Here is a 21,980-nt window from a genome sequence, read left to right on the forward strand (position 1 = left end):
CAGCAACTAGCGCCGCCGCGGGGCTAGCTGGAGCCGGGGGCAGGGCCGACCATGCGCGGGGCACCACGGGAGCGGGAGTCCGAGGCCAGTCGGCCGTCACCCTTAGACCGCGCCTGAAGAGCACAGACCCCGCGTTGCGGCCCGAGAGGGGTGAGGCGCAGGGACCCCCGGGAAATGTAGTCCAGGCGCCTCGCTCCTTCCGCCGGGAGCTGGGGCCGCGAGAGCTGGGACTATAGAGTCCTTATCCGACACAGAAAGCCGCCTCTAGGGCTGCCGGGAGGTGTGGTTCTCGCCCCAGACTCCTCCCGTTCTTTTTGTAGAGACCAGCGGCACGCATGAACTACCAATCCCAGGGTGCAATGGGCTCCAGACCCTGGGAATCCCAAAGACTCTGGGAAATGAAGTTTGCGACTGTAGGAGGCGTGGGCTGCGAAAGGGGCCGCGGCAAAGGATTAGTATCAGTTAGAGGTGCGACCCGGCGGTTGTTCAGCACAGGATGAAGGCAAGGTGCTTGAGAGGCCGCGGCTTTGCGGACCCTGTGTTCAAGGAGTAGAGGCGGGTGGCGGAAAGCAGGGTAGTGCACACGTTCCTCGAGCCCTGGACTGGGGGTCCCAGACTCAGATTTTGCGCGCCGTTGCTTGCTGTGGAAGGGGCGGATAACTTGGTGTCTCACAGGGTGTCTCCCCCCACAGGACTTGCTGCTAAGTCAGCCTGGACTTCGTGGCCTCGCGGGCCCCTACCTCTGGGGAAGGACTGGGAGACCCGGGAGATGGAGGTGTCCCTCCCCTCACCCGCCCTCACTCCCCCACACTCCCGCCGACAGCGGATGCACGGCCACCAGGGGCCGCTACAGGACAAGGGGCAAGGTTATCCTTCCTTCCCTCTCCCCCTGCGCGCAGACTGAAGTCTGGATTCAGACTTGTTCTGAGAGGAGGGCACAGGAAACTCTTTATTTTGGTGATGATATTTTCATTCATGCAAACTGCACTGCCCACACCCCACACGGACTCGCTTGCCCAGGCTTCTAGGGCCCGCGGTCATCCGGGAGAAGGCTCCCGGCACCCTTGCTGCGGTGCTTCTTGGACCCAAACACGCTAGGCTGCCGTACCTGCGGTGCCGGGTCAGAAGCCTAGCCAGCCCGGCGGCCCGTCTCTCATTCTTTTATTGTGTTGTTGGGTGAAGCCAAAGAAGGTACCGACACTGTCAGGTGGTGGAAGAAGGGGATCTACAGGGAGAAGTCGAGGCCCGGGATGGCCTCGAAGAGGAGGAGTAGAGGAATGTGGAGCGAATGGTCCATCCAGGTGGGAGCTGGCTGGGCGAGTGGCTGCGCATGTGCGCCTGCATGGAGGCTAGGCTGGGGCAGCCGGCCCGGCACAGAGGGCAGCGGTAGGGTGCGACCCCATGCGTCCGCAGGTGTTTGGTCATGGCTGAGAAGTCCCGGGAGCGCTGGGGACATAGGCTACAGGAGAAGGGCTTCTCTCCTAGGGCAAGTGGAGAAGGAGGCCGGTGAAGGAAAGAAGAGGCGAAGGCTGGCCTAGGGGTTGATCTGGGCGACTGGACAAGGGAATTGTGTGGAAGCCTAGGAAGCAGAGGGATTCAGGGACAGACCGGAGTTTGTAAGGGAGCAGATAATTCGCAGTGGGCGGGGGGCCCATACCTGTGTGGACTCGGTAGTGTGTCTCCATCTGATGCTTGAGTGAGAACCTCTTTCCACAGACAGAACAAGAATAGGGCCGAGACCGAGCAGGAGGGGGTGGAGGAGGCTGTTGGTGAGGTGGGCCTGCTGTGCTCACCTGATCCACACGGGTTGCAAGTGCACCTGTGGGGACAGAAAAGGTAGGGCTGGGGATCCCAGGCAAGACATCAGGAGCTACAGTGGGGTTGAAGGCAAAGGTGCCCTCACCCTACTCACCTGTGTACCTCTGATTAGACTTTTCCATCTCCCCAGGGCTGAGCTTTTCGGAGCCCTGGGGAGGGAACCTGGAGGGAGCGGAGTGAAGTAGGTGCCCTACTGGGGCTGGATTTCTCGATCTCTAGCCTCAGGAGAGAGATCCTGTTATAATATTTGTACAGGGCACTGCGGGGCTTACCTGGGGCAGGACTGGAGGAGCCCGACTGATTCTGGTTCCAGAGACCTTTCTCAGCATTCAGGGACAGTGGGATCCTGGGGATGGGGTGGGGAAGAGTTAGCCTTGGCGAAACCTGGCCAAACCCTTCCTGGGGAGGGAGGTGTCAGGAGTCCTCCTCGGGGACGGGGCTCTGACTTCCCCTGTGGTGAAAGCTTCTTGTCCTATCAGCAGCTCAGGAAATGTACAGTAGAGATAAGAGATGTGGTGCCCTTCCACCCATCACTGCTGCCTATGCTGAGCCACTCCCTCCCAGCCAGGGAGGTCTTCCACTAGGCTCTTCACTCACCTCTGGTCCTGAGGCCAGACCTCCTGCCAGGCTCCAGTGATGGGGGTGCTATGGGAGAAGGGGGTGCCATATCTGGGTGGCAACAGCAGGATGCTCCACAGGGCAGGCTGGCCCTCCCCGAACCAAGGGGTCTCAGCCCACCAGGGCCTAGGGATGATGCTGGTTTGGAGGGAACCTGGTGGGGGAAGGGGGCCAGGGAACTCCCGCAGTCTTTCCTCAGAGACCCCTGGACTCTCTGTCACCCACATAATCACTTCTTGCTTTCCATCTATTCCCCCATGGCCAAGAGGGGATTGCTTGATTTTCTCCTTTGATCTCATCTGCTCCCCCCGACCCTCCTGCATTGGCTCTGCTAGCTCAGGGCTCTCTCTTGGTGGCCTTTGCTCATACAGTGTCTCCCATTCTCTTCCACCAGTGCTAACAAATTTTTCTGGTCTCTGCTCTCCAGGTCCCCCCAGTCCTCTCTCAGAATCCCTTGTGGGTTTCTCTGGCTCCTCCTGATGTTCCCTCAGCCCTGGACCCAGCTCTCTAACCCCATCCCACCGAGCCCTCCTGCAAGCGTCTTCCAGGGACTGCACCCCCAAGGCCCTGGCCGCTTCCTCAAGGGGCCCCAGTTCCCCAGGCTGCAGCTCTATAGTCTCCCCATAAACAAAATACAGAAGCTGGGCAAAGGTAGAAGGGCTGATGCCTTTCACCAGAGCCCAGCGGCCCCTGCGGCCCAGCTGCTGGCTCGCACCTGCCAGCACCAGGCTGTGGGCAGGGAATTCCTGGCTCCCCACAGTGATCAGGGCATCACACAGTGCTGGCCGGAGCCTGGCTGCTAGCCGTACCAGCCGATCAGAGCCATAGGGGCTAGGCAGTCTCGTCCGGAACAAGGGCATGGTGCCTGGCCTGGGTACCAATCTCAGAGGATCTGAAAGAAAGGCCACAGTGTGGGGTCCATGGTGGAAAGGGGAGAGAGCAACAGCATATTCTCAAGCCTGTGGAGGTGAGGGGAAAAAGAGTGAGTTGCTGGTTCAGAGCTCTCTTGTGTCCTGAATGAGGCACATAAACTAACTCACAAGAGGATCTAAGCTTATCCAGAATCATAACAGACCAGGGGGTAGGGATGAGGGTGAGGATGGCAGGAGGATGGAAATTAGACCAAGTTCAGGACTTAAAAGAGTAAGGACCAGGCAGTTAGCAACCATATCAAATGGCGGGTTTAAGGCTAGTATAAGATGGGTCCAGTCAATTGGCAGTCTCTCTGACTTGAAGGATAGCAGAGGTTGATACTTGTGCTACTTCAAGCCTTTCTGTAGGGAAAGACTTTGGAGCAGGCCAGGCTTTCTTCTTTCCAAAGAGATCACCAGTAAGACCCACTCAGCCCTGGCACTTAGGGATGGAGCAAGACACTGCTTCATGGGAGAGTTTAGAAAGCTAGCGTGCCACCCCCTCATCCCCACCCCAAGCCCATCACATGGAGCTGAGTAGTCCTGAGAGTCAGAAAGGGCAGCGAGACTGAGGTCATAGCTGCAGGAGGGCATGCTCTAAGGCATCAATCGATTATCTCCCTACAGCTGAAACTTCTAGAACACGTCCTCAGAGAAGGACCTAGAAGAGATCAAAGAATCCCATCCAGTGGGTTGAGAGAGCAGGTGCAGAAGCCACAGAAGAGAAGGTTCCCAACTCAAGGATGGAGAGAGATTTTGGAGAAGAGTTGACCCCTGAGGAAGTGGGAGAAAGAGAAATGGGAACTATCAGGGGGGAGGCTATTTCCTCTCCAGATTAGGATAAGGAGATGGTTTAATTTTGTTTTCCAAAAACCAAAAGCAAAGAACAGATAGAGCCCCAAACAAGGTGGAAAATTATCACAGATCAAAACTACCACATTGGATTTAAAGAAGAGAACTGGGAACCCAAATACTAAGAGAGACAGACCTAAGTGTCTCAGCAGGCATATGCCTAAGTGTGGGCTCACTGTAAGAACCCTTGTTGGGAGAATTACTGCTTGGACACCTCAGGAAGAAGGCTACTTGGCAGGAAGTGAACAGAAAAGGGGGTGTAATGGGAGAAAAGTCTCAGCTGGGGAGAAGCCACCACTCACCAGTTGTAGCTTCCTCCTGGACACCGCATGCTCTGAACTGCTGTTGGGGCTCCTGGGGGCCCCCTGGAGCTAGCCACGCCCCTGACCTCACAGTCTTCCATTGGGTGTCCCAAGTACTAGTCTGCTACAGTCCCCCAAGAGGGTGTGGTTTTATAACCCTGGCTTGGCTTCACACCACCCCCCCTCACCCCAAAGGAGAGAACACCCTCTCTACTTCCAGATTCAAGACATTCTGCCTGGCTCCTAATTTCATTTGTGAACTTCTAGAGTCGAAGAAGTTCAACTGGCTCAGTCGGTAGAGCATACTACCTATGGTCTCTCCATGGTTGTAGGTTTGAGGCCCATGATAGGGGGTAGAGAGTACTTTAAAAAATAAAATAAAAATCTTAAAAAAAAAAAGTTCTGAGGCAACAAGGAGATTGGAATAATCAGACCTGCATTTGAGCCTCATCTCTGCCATTTACTAGTTGAGTCACCTTGGGCAAGTTGCCTCCCTGAGCCTCAGTTACCTCATCCATGAAATAGGGGTAACCTTTGCTTACCTCATTTGGAGGTGAGGGTAAAGATAAAATGACATGATAAATGCGAAAGTGGTTTGTACATCATTCAAATAGTATTAATTCTGCTTCTGAGAAGCATCAGTAGAGCTCCAGCAGCTGGAAGCTGTTTCTACTACCTCAGAAGTAAAAAGGACTGAAACATCTGGATTCCAAGGAGAGCATGAAAGAGGGCCAAAAGCATGCCTTGTCCTTCCTCACCTTGACTTAGTACTAGGAAGCTTTAACTGCTCTGTGGAAATGACCCCTGTCATCTGGGCCACCACTGGGGACTGAATGTGCAAATGACTCAGATTCTCCATCAAGCTTTGAAGGGGGCAACCCCAGGAAGGGCCTGCGGTGGTCTTCGAAGAGAAAACTCCCCTTTCTTGGGTTGATGACAAATGACATTTCTCTGAAATCAGAACTCCGGGGTTTCTTTCACTTCCTGCCAAAAGGGTCAAGCTCTCAGGAGATTTCCCCTGTTTTCACACTTTAGTGCTTGTTAACCTGGGGAAAGGATGAGGTCTGAGAGACTCAAATTTCTTTTTCTGTTTTTTATTATTGCATTATCCCCCATCCTGTGGCACATTTTCCATTCTTTCAACAAATGTAGAGAGATCATTTATGATATGTGCCTGCTGCATCATATATGCCCAATAAATAACTGGAAGATGCGCAAGTCAGGCACTGGTAGGCTGCTCTGGTGACATGACACAGTCTGGTTCCCCCTATACTTCTCCCTTAGACTCTGGTCTGCTTCTAGACCCAAATGTTGTGTCTCTACACTTCTGTTTCTCCTTTTGGCTCAGGACCCCAAAATACTCAGACCAGTGTTCTACTTTCTCCCTCCAGACCAAACATGCCTTCCCTCTACTTCTTGTTCTAGCTTGGGTGCAGGCAGATGTTAATCCTTCCTATATAGACAGGGTGTGCCAATGGGTGGGGCTGGTGGAGGGGCAATAATAGGGTGGGGAGAGGGGAAGATGAGTCAGAGTGAAAGGGAAAATGCAAATGGACAGGCTGTATTCATGTGCTACTCTGAACGTTAAATATTTTCCATTTCTGAGCTTTCTAACTCCTGGTGCAACCGCACCCAGGGACTCACTAGACATCCATATTAAAGACACTTGTCCTGAACATATAAAAGCACCAATCCCTGATATGTATGTATACAGAGAGAAGCATCCTTTCTTCAACACAGAAATACAATCCCTGGAGACACGGAATAAGTGGGGAAAGCCATGAGAGAGAAACCCCAAGTGTAGAAGGAAGGTACAGGGGTCTGGATGATTACATCATCACCCCTTGCCTCCCAGACCTACTTCATGTGCCTATGACTCAGCTCTCTCACTGGCATGATCTGCTTCACTGATGATCAAGAATGTTGGAAACTGTGCTCAAAGGGCAGCATTCTCTGTAAGCCAAGTGTAGTTGACAGGGAGTGCCAGCAGGCTTCCAGGAAACTTGGAGGAGAAAGGACAAGGAGATTCCCCATCCAGTGAACAAAAACCTCCAAGAATGGGCAGCCTCATTTTGCCTCCCATCTGGTGTCTACCTAAGGATGTCCTTTTAGAGACCACCCCCTTAGAGGCATCTCCACACCTTAGCCCTCAGGCTGGTGATACTCCAAGCCCTTCTCTCTACCTACATTCTTGGCTACACAGCCCAAGACTTCTTGCATTGAGCAGTAACAGCAGGAGCACGAACAGATTGCACTTTGATTTGGAAGGGTAGGGACACTGCTAACTAATTGTCTATTCTTAAAAGGTCTCCCATTCACAGTCTCAAAACTCTTGTCCACCTTCTACTTCCCAGGTTGACTCCAGAAATCACTTGCAGTTGTCTTGTGGGGTGGACACAGAAAACCATGAGGCTTGTAGCCTGCATCCTGGGAGAGGGTAGAGTGGGTAGAAGAGATTAGGTAGGATATAACTGGAAGGAAGTTTGTGGAGGTATGATTTTTGCCTCTTAGTCCTAATACATTACTAAATAAAGTTTAAAATCTGATATATATATATATATATATTTTTTTAATGTCTTATTTATTTCTGAGAGAGAGTGAGAGAGAGACAGCATGAGCAGGGAGGGTCAGAGAGAGAGGGAGACACAGAATCTGAAATAGGCTCCAGGCTCTGAGCTGTCAGCACAGAGCCCAACGTGGGGCTCGAACCCATGAGCCATGAGATCATGACTTGAGCCAGAGTTGGACACTTAATCAACGGAGCCACCCAGGCGCCCCTAAAATCTGATATTTTAAATTCTTACTGATAGGCATGATGATAAACTCCTTCATAAGCCCCTGCAGGTACATCCCAACTTGATATGAAAATGTCAACACAGCAATACAGGTATGGATTCTCTTCAAATATAATTAAAGCTAGGCCATCAGAATAGACCAATTAGAGGGATGATGACTTGTTTTATGAAAAATGTTCTCCCATTATTTGTTTGTTTGTTTGTTTTAAGTAGGCTTCCAGTGCAGAGCCCAACACAGGGCTTGAACTCACAACTCTGAGGTCAAGACCTGAGCTGAGGTCAAGAATCAGATGCTTAACCGACTAAGCCACCCAGGCATCTCTATCTCACTTACTTTGAATATTGAGTACCTCCAAAACCAAGGTAAACAAGATTCAATTTAGAAAAATTCTATGAACTTTCTGCTCTCCAGGAACACAAGTCTTTCTGCAAATTAAGATGGTTAAACTCCCCACAGCATTTAATACAGATTTAAGACCAGTTATCCAAATCTTCCATAAACTTTCAAATGCTCACTCTTTCTAGTTAAGTACATCCAATATAAACCAAAGAAGAGACACCATGGAGTAAATTAGTTTCTTCCCTTAAATCTGTGCTTCATATAACCCAAGAACCAGATATAATCATAGCCAGTGAGCTGAATCTAGGCAATAGAGACCCTATCGTAGCATATCTTTTATGGATCGAGTGGAAAAAGAACTAGAAGTAAAAAACAAGAAAAAAGAAAAAAAAACCAACTTAGGTTCCACTGCATCCTCCCTGTGGACGGCCTTTTTCTTCAGCCCTAATACGGAGCTAACTCTTCTGAGACCCCCAACTTCCTCACAGGAGCTGTCTTGAAGACCAGTACTGTATACCAATATTTCCTTAAACCCAGGAAGAAGACCTCACTCTGATCCCCTCTGGCTATGTCCCTCCCCTTGGGCCAAGAATCCCAAGGACACCTAGGAAGAGCCCACCTAGAACATGTATCCCTCAACTCTAGGCCATGCTCTGGAAGCTTGGAGTCCTGAACCTCCTTGCCCAAACGGCCCACTTCCGGAACCTACATGGCCCTCAACCCCAGGTCTATACTCATGAGAATGAACTGTGTGATGGTGTACCTCCCAAGCCCTGGTAGGTAGACTGAGCTCAGAAATGCAGTCTAGTATATGAGATGCCTTGAAGTGTGCACCAACATCAGGTGTGGGAAGAAAAGGGGACATCATTTCTAGTCTTGCCTAGGCCCTGTAAACAATACAGCAGCCTACTTTATTCCAATGATTCTTAACCTCATCAATTAAGGGTGCCCCCAAACCCTTTTAAAACTGTAAGCCATGGAATCAACTGTGTACATCAGAAAGTTGTAGATATTCATACCATTTTGCATGTGAATGACAAGGGATTCACAGATTGTTCTGCAGTCAGTCCTTGGACAGGTTAGATACTTGTTGCTTATCCATGTGGCTGCTTTGCACCCCCTCCCAATACAACATGCATACAATTTTCCTTATCATTTCCAGGAGTTCAAAACCTCCAGAAAGCCACTCATAGACCACTTGCTTGGATCCCCCACCCAAGGACTCTAGGTGTACATGAAAGCATTCTGAAAGCTTTAATACCATATAGAACTTGAGCAACTGAGTAAAATTAGATATAAACACCCTGCCCCATTAGTATAAAAAATTTTCTATAATGACAGCCTGCACGATTTCCCAAGGAGCAGGATATCTCACATATCTCTTTCTATGCTCCAGTACAAGAGCCATCTTCCTTATGGATCTGGCCCCATTTTTATAGCTTGGTATCTTCTGGGAATGACCAGAGTTTGGAGAAGAGTGGGGACAGGGACCGAAAGGCTCCAAACATGACCCAGTCCTGGTTTTTGTCTAGAGACATCACATGGCAATAATATTTCATGGAGGTCAAACAACCTGAGATTCAGACACTCCCTCCTCAAGAATCTCCAGACGACCATGGGCCTAACCTTCTGGGCCAGGTTGTCTAACCTGGACCCGATACTGGAAAACCTGCTAACAGCACGTCAACCTGGAATCCAGTGACTCACCCCCCCCCAAAAAAAAAAGCCTTGCAGCCACATATTCTCAGCACAGCCTGGATGCAATAGCCCTTGACAACTTCCCATTGAGCTTCAACCCTGGCAACACTCATTTTCAGCCCAGGCTGGATCCAAAGACTCCAGAAAACCTCTCAAGTGCACATTAGTTTCATCTTTTGGCCAGTGACTCCCAACAACCTCTGGAGAGTCTCGGGTCTCTCCTTTCAAGTCGCTGCATCCAGACTCAGTCCAGAGACCTCAGACAACCTCTCACAGTTCAGAGGCCATACCTCATGGCCAATGACACCACGCAGAGCTCCAAGGGTCTTCAACTGCCCCACGATAAACGTCCAAATCAAGTTAGCCTCAGGGACCATGGACCAACTCATAGGGCATGTTGGCCTAGCCTCTGCCCAGCTTGGGTCCAAGGGTGCCCAGGAGGCCCCGTTTCCAGCCTTGCCAGGGCAAAGGGAGCCTCCAGGGACTAAAGTCCTCAGCCCTCAATTCTTGACCCTCACGGGGACCACTGAAGCTCTCACACCCCAGCTTGGCTTGGGTCAGCTCAGGCCTGAAGAAGTGTAAGAAAAACCATGGCACTCACCGACTCAGACCCTGCTCCTCTTCCCGCAGCCTCACATGTACTGAGGGCGGTGCAAGATCAAGTGTCCGTTAGAAAGTAGGGAGCGGCGAGAGGTCACGAGCGAGCTCGAAGCCCGAGCGCGTGCCCAGGTCGCTTGTCTCCCTGGATTCTGAGACGGACGCTGATTGGCTGCAGCGTTGGCCGCATCAAACAAGCACGCTCACTACCCTAGGAGGCACCTAGGACAGCTCCACTTGCTCCTCTCCCAGCCTCGCACCCACCGCGGATTGGCTGCGGAGCTCCCTCCTGCCCAGCTTGCTGTGCGGAGTGGCAGGACCTTGAGTCCAGTTGGTCCGCGGACTCGGGTTTCAGGTCTCTAAGACTGAGATATCACCCTCCAGCCCGCCCTCCTCCCCTTCTAATTGGCTGCGGAATTTGCTCTTTCTTTCCCTCGCTGTGAAAAGACTGGGCCCTGAACCTCCTTCGCCAACAGCCTTGGAATCTGCCTCTGCAAGGGCCCAGGATACCACCAATTCTTTGCTCCTGTCTTTGCCACCCTGAGTGGCTCTCGTTGCAAACCCTTTCACCTCTCTCTCAACCCCTGACAGTCTATGAGATATATGTCTGTGATTGTTTGGGAGGCCCCCAGGAGCCAGCCTGGCTTCAGGCGCCTGTAGGCAGCTCCCCTTTCCCGCTTCTTGCCCAGCTTCACCACTGATTGGCTGCAGGGCGCACTGCCTCACCTGGAAGTACGCGGGGACAGGGGAGGCACCAGAGGGGCAGTGCCTTGACCCGTGATTGGTCTAGATGCACGCGCTTCAAATGCTCATTGCCTGTCTGCTGAGCCTGAGTTAACAGCGCACTTCACGTACCAGCTCCCCCTGCCCCCGGCCAACACGCCAGAGAGAATGGTCCATTGCTTTGCCCTGCCATTAAATTGGTCAGGGCTAAGAGCCCAGCCAGCTGGCTTTCTACCCAGGAAGGGCTTCCGTGCTGACAGGCGGCGAGCTCGAGCAGAGCGGGTCGGTGAGCCTGTGCCTTTTTCCTCCCACGAGCTCCGCTGCGGTTGTCCTGCTGATTGGCTAGCTCCGCTCTCTTCTCAGTGGCTTAGCCTTGCCGTTTGTGCTCGGACACACCCAATGAGGAGCGAGGGCGCTTTAAGGAGGCGGGCATTGCTCGACCGCTTCCACTTATGATTGGTCCGGAGGCTTGCTTCTTCTCTTTTGATTGATCAGAGGGGCGGGAGGCGGGAGACCAGCCCAACGGTTTCAGGCTGTAGTTGGGAGTTCTGTCTCCGTGCTTCAAAAGCTCTGTCCAGGGCTCGGCGGAGTGTTGTCTGGCGCCTACTTCCCCGCAGCTAGCTGAGGAGCTGGGGAGGGAACACGGGGACAGGAGGACCCTCCTGCGGAGGGCCTGGGACAGCAGCTGCAGCTTTGAGGCGGGATGGAGACAGACTGAGGCGAGTGGCCAGCCGGCCGGTGCAAACCCCTCAAAAAGCTGAAAAAGACAGGCGCAGGTACTGTTACATCAGTAGAAACAGCAGCTCCCGCTCACTGAACCCTTTGGTGTGCCGCGCTGTGTGCATCATCTCACTGACTCCTAAATAACCCTGTGAGGGAGCAGATTACTCTGCCGGTTAACCTCCGAGGGTTATTTGTCGCCCATGGCGAGAACGGGCATTGCTGGGACTCCGACCTCGTTCTCGTGAGAGTCCGGCATTCGAGCTACACTATGATAAGTAGGGCTGATCTTGTAGATGGGGGTGGGTCCTGATGTGATCACCTCGGCCCTGGCTTACCTCATCCATACATGAGGGGTTTTTGGTTTGGGTTTTGGACTTTAATCTGATCCTGAAGGCTTCGCTCAGTACATATGTTCAAGTCCTCAAACTTTTGGGTAAATGCATTTGCATTCTGGGAGAGGATATTTTAAAAATCATCCTCATGGGTGCCTGGGTGGCTCAGTCGGTTGACTCTCGATTTGGCTCAGGTCATCATGATCCCAGGATTGTGGGATGGAGCCCTGCATCTAGCTCAGCTCTGAGCGTGGAGCCTAAGATTCTCTCTCTTTCTCCCTCTCCCCCTCTCCTCCTCTTGCATATGCTCTCTCTCTAAAGTAAAAACCAAAAGAGAACAAAACATTCTTATAATATCTTTGCCACTTACTTGGCCATTTACACTGAACCAGGCCAGTTTTAAGTGCTTTTCGTGCATCCTCTAATGGAATTCTTACAGCAAACTCTATCAGGGTATTTACTGCTGTTATTCTCACTTCACAGATAAAGAAATTGAGGTTGTGAGAAGAAATTCATTTCCCTAAGATCTCACCAGGACTAATTGTCAAGCTGGAATTTGAACGAGGCCTGTTGCAGTCCCAACTCCAGAGACCAAGCTCTTTTTAATGTTTATTTGTATTTGAAGGAGAGACAGAGCATGAGCGGGACAAGAGCAGAGAGAGGGAGACACAGAATCTGAAGCAGGCTTCAGGCTCTGAGCTGTCAGCACGGAGTCCAACGCGGGGCTCGAACTCACGAACTGTGAGATCATAACCTGAGCCGAAGTCAGACGCCCAACCAACTAAGCCACCCAGGCGCCCCCAGAGCCTAAACTCTTAACTCTTGGTATATACTGCCTCCCGTTGTAACAGATTCAAGGTCCAGAATGTGGCACACGTGGTCCTGGAAAATCGTCATAGCCACCCCACGAATAGGAATGGTGACACCACCATTAGAACAGACAGCCAAGGTTCAGAGAGGTGAAGACACTCAGCTCACAAAGCCAGGCTGTGGCTGAGCAATGAGTACAATGAATATTACATAACTTTCTGAATCCAAACTCACATTCTTAATTATTCTTAAGACTACTCTCTTCCCAGGGCATTCACTTTTGAATGTCCCCTCTCTGTAAAGAGAGCTTTCATGCTATTCTTCCTTTCTAACCTTATAGTCTAATAAACTTTTGCCTGCTGCTCAAACGCTAGTCTGTCTCTTCCCATTTGGCAGATGAAGAAACTGAGGTCTTGAGGAGAAATCAGAGCTGGAATTCAGAGCCAGGTCTATCAGGCCCAAGAGATTATTCCCCTGAACCATATTGCCTCCAGGAAGTACTTGTCTGGTGGATCCTGGGTTGGATCAGGTGGGGAGTCCTCTCACCCAGCCAACCTTGTTTACAGACACTGAGCTCATCCGGTCCCAATTTTGGGCCTCAAGGTGGTCGGGAGTGTATTTCCCAGCCCCAGAACCTTTGGGAGATTCTCACTGAGAAGTTCTAATCATAAATGCTACAATTTATTGAGCCATTTTTATGAGCCAGGCAAGGTGGAAACCATTTTGCATGCATCATCTCACCAAAACCCTTTAATAATTCTTGAACACAGGGGTTGTTATTGTCCCCACTTTACAGGTGAGGAAGCTGAGACCCAGGCAGGAATGTAACATTTCTATGTTTACAGGGCTAGTGAAAGGTGGAGCCTAGATGGGAACCCCGAGAACCTGTGGAGCCCTCAAATCTAGCTACCTAGCTTGTGCAGGCATAAGAAAGTGGACTGAGGGACTCTGGGCTCTGCAAGATGGACTAGGGAGAGCTTGGCTCTGGGGGTTGGACTGTGAAATTAGGAGAGTAAAATATCTGACGGGAGTAGAGAAATGACTACTCCTTGTTGAGCAATGCCCCCATGCCAGTTCCTGTGTTCATTAAGCTTTAATGCATGTTGAGAGGCAAGAAAGTTTGTGGTTAAGAAGCTGGACATTGCATCCAAATCGCCTCGATGCATATCTTGGCCCTGCTACTTTCTAGTTGTGAGACATTTAACAAGTTACTTAACCTCTCCTGGCCTCAATTTATTCATTTGCAAAATGGGGAAAATGACAGTAAACCGTTTTCAAGACTCGAGAGAATTAAATGAACTAATAGAACAGTGGCATCTCTTATTATCTCCAGTGCCCAGACACTGAGTTTCTTTCTTGCAGTCACCATCACCCCTCCTTGACTTTGGCATAAACATTGAAAATTAAGGTTGTTATTTGCAATGAAAACTTCTGGGGGAAGTGTGTTCTCAGAAGAGATAGCAAGTGCAAAGGCCCTGAGACAGAAGTGAAGTTAGCATGTTTGAGATATAGCAAGAGTCTGGCTAGAGCTAGGCAGATGGGTAAGACTCAGGAGCTCAGCTCAACTGCACGGGTTTTCCTAACATGTAAAAATGACCCTGGACTTTATGGTTGTTAGAGCATAAAAGACTTTTTCCCCAAGCTCTGATCTCTGGAGAAACACAAAGCCATGATTACTTTTGAGGTTTCCAGTGTCCCAAGGTTGCTCAGGAATTTAGAGATGAAGCTTAGAACTCAAGCTCTCTTGCTCTCCATCCAGGACTTGTGTGTGGAGGTCAGAAGACTTACATCAGTCAAGTATTTATTAAACTCCAATGGTATATACCATCTGTGTTGAGTCCTGGAGCAGATTCAGCCCCTTTTAAATCTTTAGATCCAGAAAGGAATTAGACCTCAAAACATATCCTTCCAAATGAAAAGTGCACCAACTAAAGCCCAGAAGGGACGCTTAAGCCAGGGGTAGGAGAGGGAGAACAGCGAGTGAAGACTTTCCAGCTGAGTATATATTTTTGCAGTACCTGCTATGTGCTAGGCATGGTGCTTGGTACAAAGTATATAATGGCAAATAAGAAGAGACCAATGCAGGGGCGCCTGGGTGGCTTAGTTGGTTAAGCGTCCGACTTTCGCTCAGGTCATGATCTCGCGGTTCGTGGGTTCGGGCCCCGCGTCGGGCTCTGTGCTGACTGCCAGCTCAGAGCCTGGAGCCTGTTTCAGTCTGTGACTCCTGTCTCTCTGACCCTCCCCTGTTCACGCTGTCTCTTCTCTCTCTCCTAGAAATAAATAAAAAACATTAAAAAAAAAAAAAAAGAAGAAGAGACCAATGCACATGTACTTCGGCTGCCCTCTCAAAGTTCCATAGATGGGGTAGTTTATTTCTTTTAATGTTTATTTTTGAGAGAGAGAGAGAGAGAGAGCGCGCAAGCAGGGGAGGGGCAGAGAGAGAAGGAGACAGGGAATTCGAAACAGGCTCTGTGCTGTCAGCTCTGTGCCCCGCAGACATGGGGCTTGAACTCACAAAGCATGAGATCACAACCTGAGCCAAAGTTGACGTTTAATCGACTGGCACCCCAAGGGGGTGGTTTAAAGAACAGAAATTTATTTCCCACAGTTTTGGAGGCTGGAAGTCCAAGATCAAACTGCCAATGGAGTTAGTTTCTCCTGAGGCTTCTCTCCTTGGCCTACAGACGGCTGCCTTCTCACCGTGCCCTCACATGGCCTCCCCTCTGCACGCACACTCCTTTTGTCTCTTCCTCTTTTTACAAGATGCCATGTAAGCTGAATGTTTGTGTCAGTTCATATATTGAAACCTAACCCCCAGTGATACTTGGAGATGGGGCCTTTGGGGGGTGATGAGGTCATAAGGGGGTGGAGCCCTTATGAATAGGATTAGCGCCTTTATAAAAAAGGCCCCAGAGATCTCCCTTGCTCCTTCCACCATGTGACATTACAGTAAGTTACACCGTCATTCATGAACCAGAAAGTAGGTTCTCAGCAAATACCAGATCCACCAGTGCCTTGATCTGGGACATCCCAGCCTCCAGAAAAATAGATTTCTGTTGTTTATAAGCTACCCAGCCCGTGGTATTCTATTATAGCAGCCTGAGAGGACTAAGACATAAGGATTCTTGTCCTACTGGATGAAGGCCCTACTCTATGACCTCATTTATTTTTATTTTATTTTATTTTTTTTACAAATAGTTTATTGTCAAATTAGTTTCCACATAACACTCAGTGCTCATCCCCACAAGTGTCTATGACCTCATTTAACCTTAATTCCCTCCTTAAAGGCCCTCTCTCCAAATACAGCTGCGTGGTGGGTTAGGGCTTCAACACAGGAATTTTGGAGGGGACGCAATTCAGTCTGTAACACAGAATATCTACCACCGAAGGCCTCGCGGTTTGGTAGGGGAGAGGCAAATTCTCCACTTCAGAGGGAGGGAGCACATCAGAGTGGTTAAGATGTTAGCTCTGGAACCAGACTGACAGGTTTGGGTCCTGCCTATAGCACTTATCAACTGTGTGAACTTGAGCAATTTTCTCCACTTTCTGTGCCTCATGAGAATCAAATGAACACACACGGCTGATGTTCTTAGAATAGCCCCGGGCACCGAGTGAGCGCTGATTGGCTATTGTTGGCTCTTGTTATTAGTTGCAAGTAAACTTAAAACTATACTAAGTGCTCTGAAGAATAATCACAAGAGAGATACGTTAAGAAAGTAAAACAGGACTAACCTGGCCAGGGTTTTCAAGAAAGGCTTCCTGGAAGAAGTGGATGCTTGAACTAAGATTTTCTGAATAAATTACTCACTAACCTGACTAGGAGAAGGGACTCTTCCAGGCAATAGGAAAATAGGTTGCAGAGCTCTGGGGGGGACAGGAGGCATGGCCCTGAAGTCCAATGTTGTTGGAATGGAGAGAGCAAAATGAGGGGGAGCAGAGGAGATGAGGCTGGATGTGGTGGGCGGGGCCTGGCCCAGTAGGCCATGCTCAGGAGGGCTGGCATTGCCTAAGAACCGTGCAAAGTCACAGGAGGAGGTGTTTATAATTTTTTTAAAAAATTGTTTTTATTTATTTTGAGAGAGAGAGAGAGCGAACGTGGGAGGGGCAGAAAGAGAGGGAGACAGAATCCCAAGCAGGCTCCTTGGCAGAGCCCAATGCAAAGCTCAAACCCACAAACTGAGCTGAAATCAAGTCTTGAAATCAAGATGCTCAACCGACTGAGCTACCCAGGCGCCCCCCCCCCCTTTTTTTTTCTTCAAGAGAAGAGATTAACTAACCCTTCCTGGCAACGCTGTGAGCACTGCCATGTGAACAAGCTTGGGCTGGCCTGCGGTAGACATATGGCCCAGTTCAGAGCCATTACCCCAGCCACCTACGCCAACTGCCAGCCAGACATACATGTGAGGGAAACCACCCTAGACCAAACAGCCCCCAGTCACCCCACTAGCTGACTGCAGCTGGAAGAGTCACCACAGGTGAGATCAACAAAAACTGAGCTGTCTGGCTGGGCTCAGTCACAATGGTCCCAAAGAATCAGGAGCTACAAAATAGTCATTATTTCAAGCCACTGTGTCTGGGGTGATTAGAANTCTAGGCAACAAATACCACTTGCCTTGATTCTGCATCTTGAAGGTTGAATGATTCCTTCTGTTTCCAGACTTGTTTCTTCAATTTTCTGAATGAATTTTTATGAGATGAACTTTATTTAAAAACTTTTTTTAATCTTTATTTATTTTTAAGAGAGAGAGAGAGAGAGACAGAGCAAAAGGGCCAGGGAGGGACGGAAAGAGAGGGGGGAGAGGAGAGAGAGAGANTCCCTAAAAAAATTTTTTTAATGTTTATTTTTGAGAGAGATACAGAGCATGAGTGGGGGAGGAGCAGAGAGAGGGAGACACAGAATCCAAAGCAGGCTCCAGGCTCTGAGCTGTCAGCACAGAGCCCGACGCAGGGCTTGAACTCAAGGAACAGTGAGATCATGACCTGAGCCGAAGTCAGCTGCTTAACCAACTGAGCCACTGAGGCACCCCTTATGAGATGAACTTTAATGCCTTTTGATCATTTTTCCCCCAGTAGGACTGAAAGTGGCTTTTCAAAACAAACAAACAAACAAACAAACAAACACTTGCTCTGTTTTGCATCTTTCTATTTTCATTTGCAGAGTTTCTGAATAGACGGTCAATTAAGGGAAAAATCATGATTCTATTTCATATTTTCAATACATCTTACTTGGGTTAAATGATATGTCCCTAGCTGAGCTCAAGGAAGTGCTAGAGGTGGCCAGCTACAAGGTGGAGGGGAGTGACAGCCACCTGCTGGTCACAGCCCAGTGCAAACAGGAACAAAGCACTGGAATCTGGAGAGAAACCCCTAACTTGCCGTGTCCCTCCAGCACTCTCTACTGACAAGGCCTGACCTCATGCCAGCTGATAAATATTGGAATTAAGAGACAATCAATCGATAACTGGCCCAGTGAGTAACGGGCTCCCCAAATATTGATAAAATGATAGTCATGAGAATGGCTAACACTGAATTCTCAGTGCTTTTTGCATTATTTATCTCTGAATCATCAGGAGAAGGCTTATGGGGAGAGAAGATAGTGGTCCTTTCTGCTTCTGTGGTCTGTTCACCCTCCCCTGAGCTCACAGCCTGAGTCTGCCTTGGGTAGCCAACTTCCCCCCTTGGCAGGCCAGGCCCACTGGAGGGAGCTAAGTCCATCCCTGCCCCTAGGCAGGCATGTGCCCCAGGGGTGGTCAGTCAGAGCTCTCTCCGCCCCCCACACGTAGTGATGGGACGATGGGAAATAATCCAGAGGAGCTGCCCTCCAAACAGGATGTGGAGGTGCTGCTGACACTCCTTGCCTCTCTTCCCTGCTAGTTTTTGAAACTCTTTTCTTTTTCTCGCTAGCACTTATTATCATCTGATATGTATGTTTCCCTTCTTGGTTTTCTTGATCTCCTCCTTCCAAAGGTAAGCTTTTTTAAAGGGAGAGACTTGAGATCTGATTTTTTCCCTGCCGGGTCCCCAGACCTAGAACAGTGTCTGGTGCACATGTTAGGCAAGCAATAAATATTTGAATGTATGAGTCATTATTTTACTGGAGAGACATTAGCAATTTTACCACCTAGGACAGGGACAAATGCAACTTACCTCAGCATCGCTTGCTGGCCCCCCAGTCCCCGGGGCTTAAGGTATTCTTGACATTTTCTGCATAAGATTGGTTCTCACTGGATCTGGAAAATTTGAGTCTTCTCGTTCTACAGTGCCTTGAATACCCAGGGCTTATATCATCGTTCTGGAAGAATTTACATAACAATGTAAGCTTTTCCATTTAAGAGGGGTTAACCCACACTGGACTCTGGTACTCACCCCTAACTCAGGATAAGCAAGGCCACACGGGGGACCCAGCAAATTCAGTGGCCAGATTTTCCTGAAGACTGTTACTGCCTCTGGGTTCCTCCCTTTCTGGGAAGCGGGTGTAGTCAGACGTGCGTGCCTGCTTGATCGCTAGTACAGTTTATTCTTTCCATTCTAGAATCTCAGATGGTGAAATACAGATTGGCCCAGTGGGGCAGGAGAGGGAGATAAGCCTGGGGAGGTGGCAAGGGGACAAGCCATAAGGGGCCTTCAGTGCCAGGCAGAGGTGCTGGACATTATCCTGAGGGCACTGGGGAACCAAGCAGGATTCCGAGGCTAGAGCAAGCCACGGACAGATGTGGTCAGGCAGAGATGCGGTAAGAAGAAACATCAAATGGCTACCTCTCCTTGGGTGGTCCTGGGAGCCTCACCCGTGCCCTCACATCTCTCTACTTCCCTCTCACCCACAGGAGTGGGCATCTGAGTGGAGGGACCAGGGCAGACAAACCTGTTCTGCCGGCCAAGGCCTCCTTGGCCAGGCCACACTGCTGCCAGTCCGGCTGAGTGAACTACATATGTTCTGCAGGTATGTGACCAGACGGAGCCAAGGAAGGTGGTGGCCGATGTGGGACAGAGGTGGCAGCCTGCCTACTGCCCTGTGAGAAGCGAGCTCAACCCCCAGGCCTCAGCACTTGCCAGGGCTGACCTGTTTTTACTGCTTAGGTAAAATTTAAAAATGTTTAGCAGAACAATTCTTTCCTAGATGCACATCTCATGTCTCATGGTGACATTTTCCTTAACACTTATTTATTATTTTTGGAGGACAAGCAATAAGTACAGAATATTGGAAAATACCAAAATACCCAAAGAATGAAATAAAAGTCCCCTGCAAGTGTCTTTTCTTCCTTAGTAACTAAGGATAACCTTTGGGACACTTTGTTTTACTATTTTATTTATTTGTTTATATATTTATTTATTTACTTATTTATTTATAACGTTTATTTTTGAGAGAGAGAGAGACACACACACACACACACAGACAAAGAGACAGAGTGTGAATGGGGGAGGAGCAGAGAGGGAAGCACAGAATCTGAAGCAGGCTCCAGGCTCCCAGCTGTCAGCACAGAGCCTGACACAGAGCCTGAACCCATCAACCGTAAGATCGTGACCTGAGGTGGAATATTAACTGACTGAGCCACCCAGGCACTCCTGTTTTACAATTTTAATGCTAACGTGCACATATTTATATTTTATCAGAAAAGCAATCATACCTAGCATATTCTTTTGTAATCTTCTGCATTGAAAAATTTCCCAAGTATTTTCCCATGACATTACATATTCTTTTGCAATGTGATTTTTAAGGAAACAACTGATTTTATGCATACCAATTTCCATGAATTCCACAAGCACTGTTTTAAAGATCTTCAGATAAAAAACATTACCTCTGGGGTGCGTGGGTGGCTCAGTCAGTTGAGTCCGACTTTGGTTCAGGTCATGACCTCACGGTTCATGAGTTCGAGTCCCATGTCAGGCTCCGTGCAGGCAGTTCAGAGCCTGGAGCTTGGCGCCTGCTTCAGATTCTGTGTCTCCCTCTCTCTCTGCCCCTCCTCTACTTGTGCTCTGTCTCTCTTTTTCTGTTTCTCAAAAATAAATAAACATGAAAAAAAATTTTAAGTATATTAACTCCAATGTATGCTGAGCCCATGGGTTGAACATCCATCAGCAAAAGCACTAAGCATTTTCAAATATGACTTTACTGTTTAAAGCACAAGTATAGCAGTCACCCTGATGAATCAGCTTCTGTACATTGAGCATGGTGGAGCCCCAAACATTTGAAATTGGGGCTCATGGGGCACCTGGGTGGCTCAGTTGGTTAAGCGTCCGACTTCAGCTCAGGTCATGATTTCACGGCTCATGGGTTTGAGCCATACGTAAGGCTCTATGCTGACAGCCAGCTCAGAGCCTGGAATCTGTCTTCGGATTCTGTGTCTCCCTCTCTTTCTGACCCTTCCCTGCTCACCTCTCTCTCTCTCTCTCTCAAAAATAAATAAAACATTCAAAAATTTTTGAAATTGGGACTCATCAGAGATGGTAGTAGCCTCAGCAGATGGTGTATTTCTGCACTTGATTCTGATTACACAGGATTGAGGAAATTCCCAATTCATAATAAAAAGGTCTATTAGTTCCTGAATGAATTGGGACCCTTAGAATGAATTGGGACCTATGCCCTGAGGTAGGGACTGTTAGAACACCCATTTCACAGATAGGTACACTGAGCCTCAGAGAGTTCAGTGGGGCTTGTGAGAACCTGGTGCTGCCTCTTTGCCTCTCTCTGAGAATCTAAGTCACAGACGGGTCACCTTGACCTTGCTCATGAGGACACACCTAAATTTAACATTAGGTTAAGCTGGAATTCCCCCCTCTCTTTGACATGTTTACAGTGTAGTCAACTATGTGCCCAGGATTTGGGAGAATTTTCATTCCAGAACTTGCAGGAAAGCCAGGTAGGTCAGTTAACAAGGAGCAGTTAAAATGTGGTGTGTATCACATCTGTGTGGTGTTTTAAAGCTCTGGCTTCCAAAGTAAAGCTATGTGTTGTTCAGTATTTTAGAGACCACTTTTCTTGGTTTTGAAAAATAATAGATACTCTTTATAAAAAGTTTTTTAAACATTAAAAAGATATGTATGGTATGCAGACCCTTCTCCTGTCAGCCCCCCCACTCTGCTCCCCTCCTTAAAGGAGTCCTTTGTAAGAAAATTATATTTGTGTATACTGTGTGTTATATATATATAATATATATTATATATAATATGTTTAATTTTTATAAAAATGAGATCACTTATGCATCCTGTTCTGCTCCTTGCCTTGTTTACATAAAAAGATGATCTGTGACACATCTATACCCTGGAATGCATTGCAACAGTAAAAAATGAAAAAAAGACGTGAATTCATAAATACTGACTGGAGCGTGACCATAATATATAGTTAAGTGAAGAAAGCAAGTTACAAAGCAGTATCTTAAAGCATGATTCTATTAAATGTGTGTATGCTTATATAAATATCTATAGATGTGTATATACAAACTTTAGAAAAGCTAAAAAGGACA

The 21,980-nt window shown here is 48.8% G+C and overlaps 1 protein-coding gene across 3 annotated transcripts; it reads right to left on the reverse strand.

Annotated features, from left to right (window-relative positions):
- Positions 1 to 940: 940 nt before the first annotated feature.
- ZBTB32 (zinc finger and BTB domain containing 32) lies at positions 941 to 9,995 on the reverse strand. Of its 3 annotated transcripts, none has more exons than XM_077773767.1 (5): positions 9,936 to 9,995; positions 2,416 to 3,328; positions 2,091 to 2,164; positions 1,658 to 1,819; positions 941 to 1,481 (listed from the first exon to the last, which is right to left on the reverse strand). In XM_077773767.1, the coding sequence occupies exons 2-5, from the start codon at positions 3,294 to 3,296 to the stop codon at positions 1,204 to 1,206; spliced, it is 1,395 nt and encodes a 464-aa protein (XP_077629893.1). In that variant the 5' UTR covers positions 3,297 to 3,328; positions 9,936 to 9,995; the 3' UTR covers positions 941 to 1,203. The 3 variants fall into 3 exon arrangements, with proteins under 3 accessions (XP_077629893.1, XP_077629894.1, XP_077629895.1); XM_077773768.1 differs by lacking the exon at positions 9,936 to 9,995 and adding an exon at positions 4,502 to 4,509; XM_077773769.1 differs by lacking the exon at positions 9,936 to 9,995 and having other exon boundaries at positions 2,416 to 2,463; positions 3,246 to 3,311.
- Positions 9,996 to 21,980: the final 11,985 nt, after the last annotated feature.

Source organism: Crocuta crocuta, unplaced genomic scaffold (assembly GCF_008692635.1).
Source record: "Crocuta crocuta isolate KB4526 unplaced genomic scaffold, BGI_CrCroc_1.0 scaffold267, whole genome shotgun sequence".
Taxonomy (NCBI): Eukaryota; Metazoa; Chordata; class Mammalia; order Carnivora; family Hyaenidae; genus Crocuta; species Crocuta crocuta.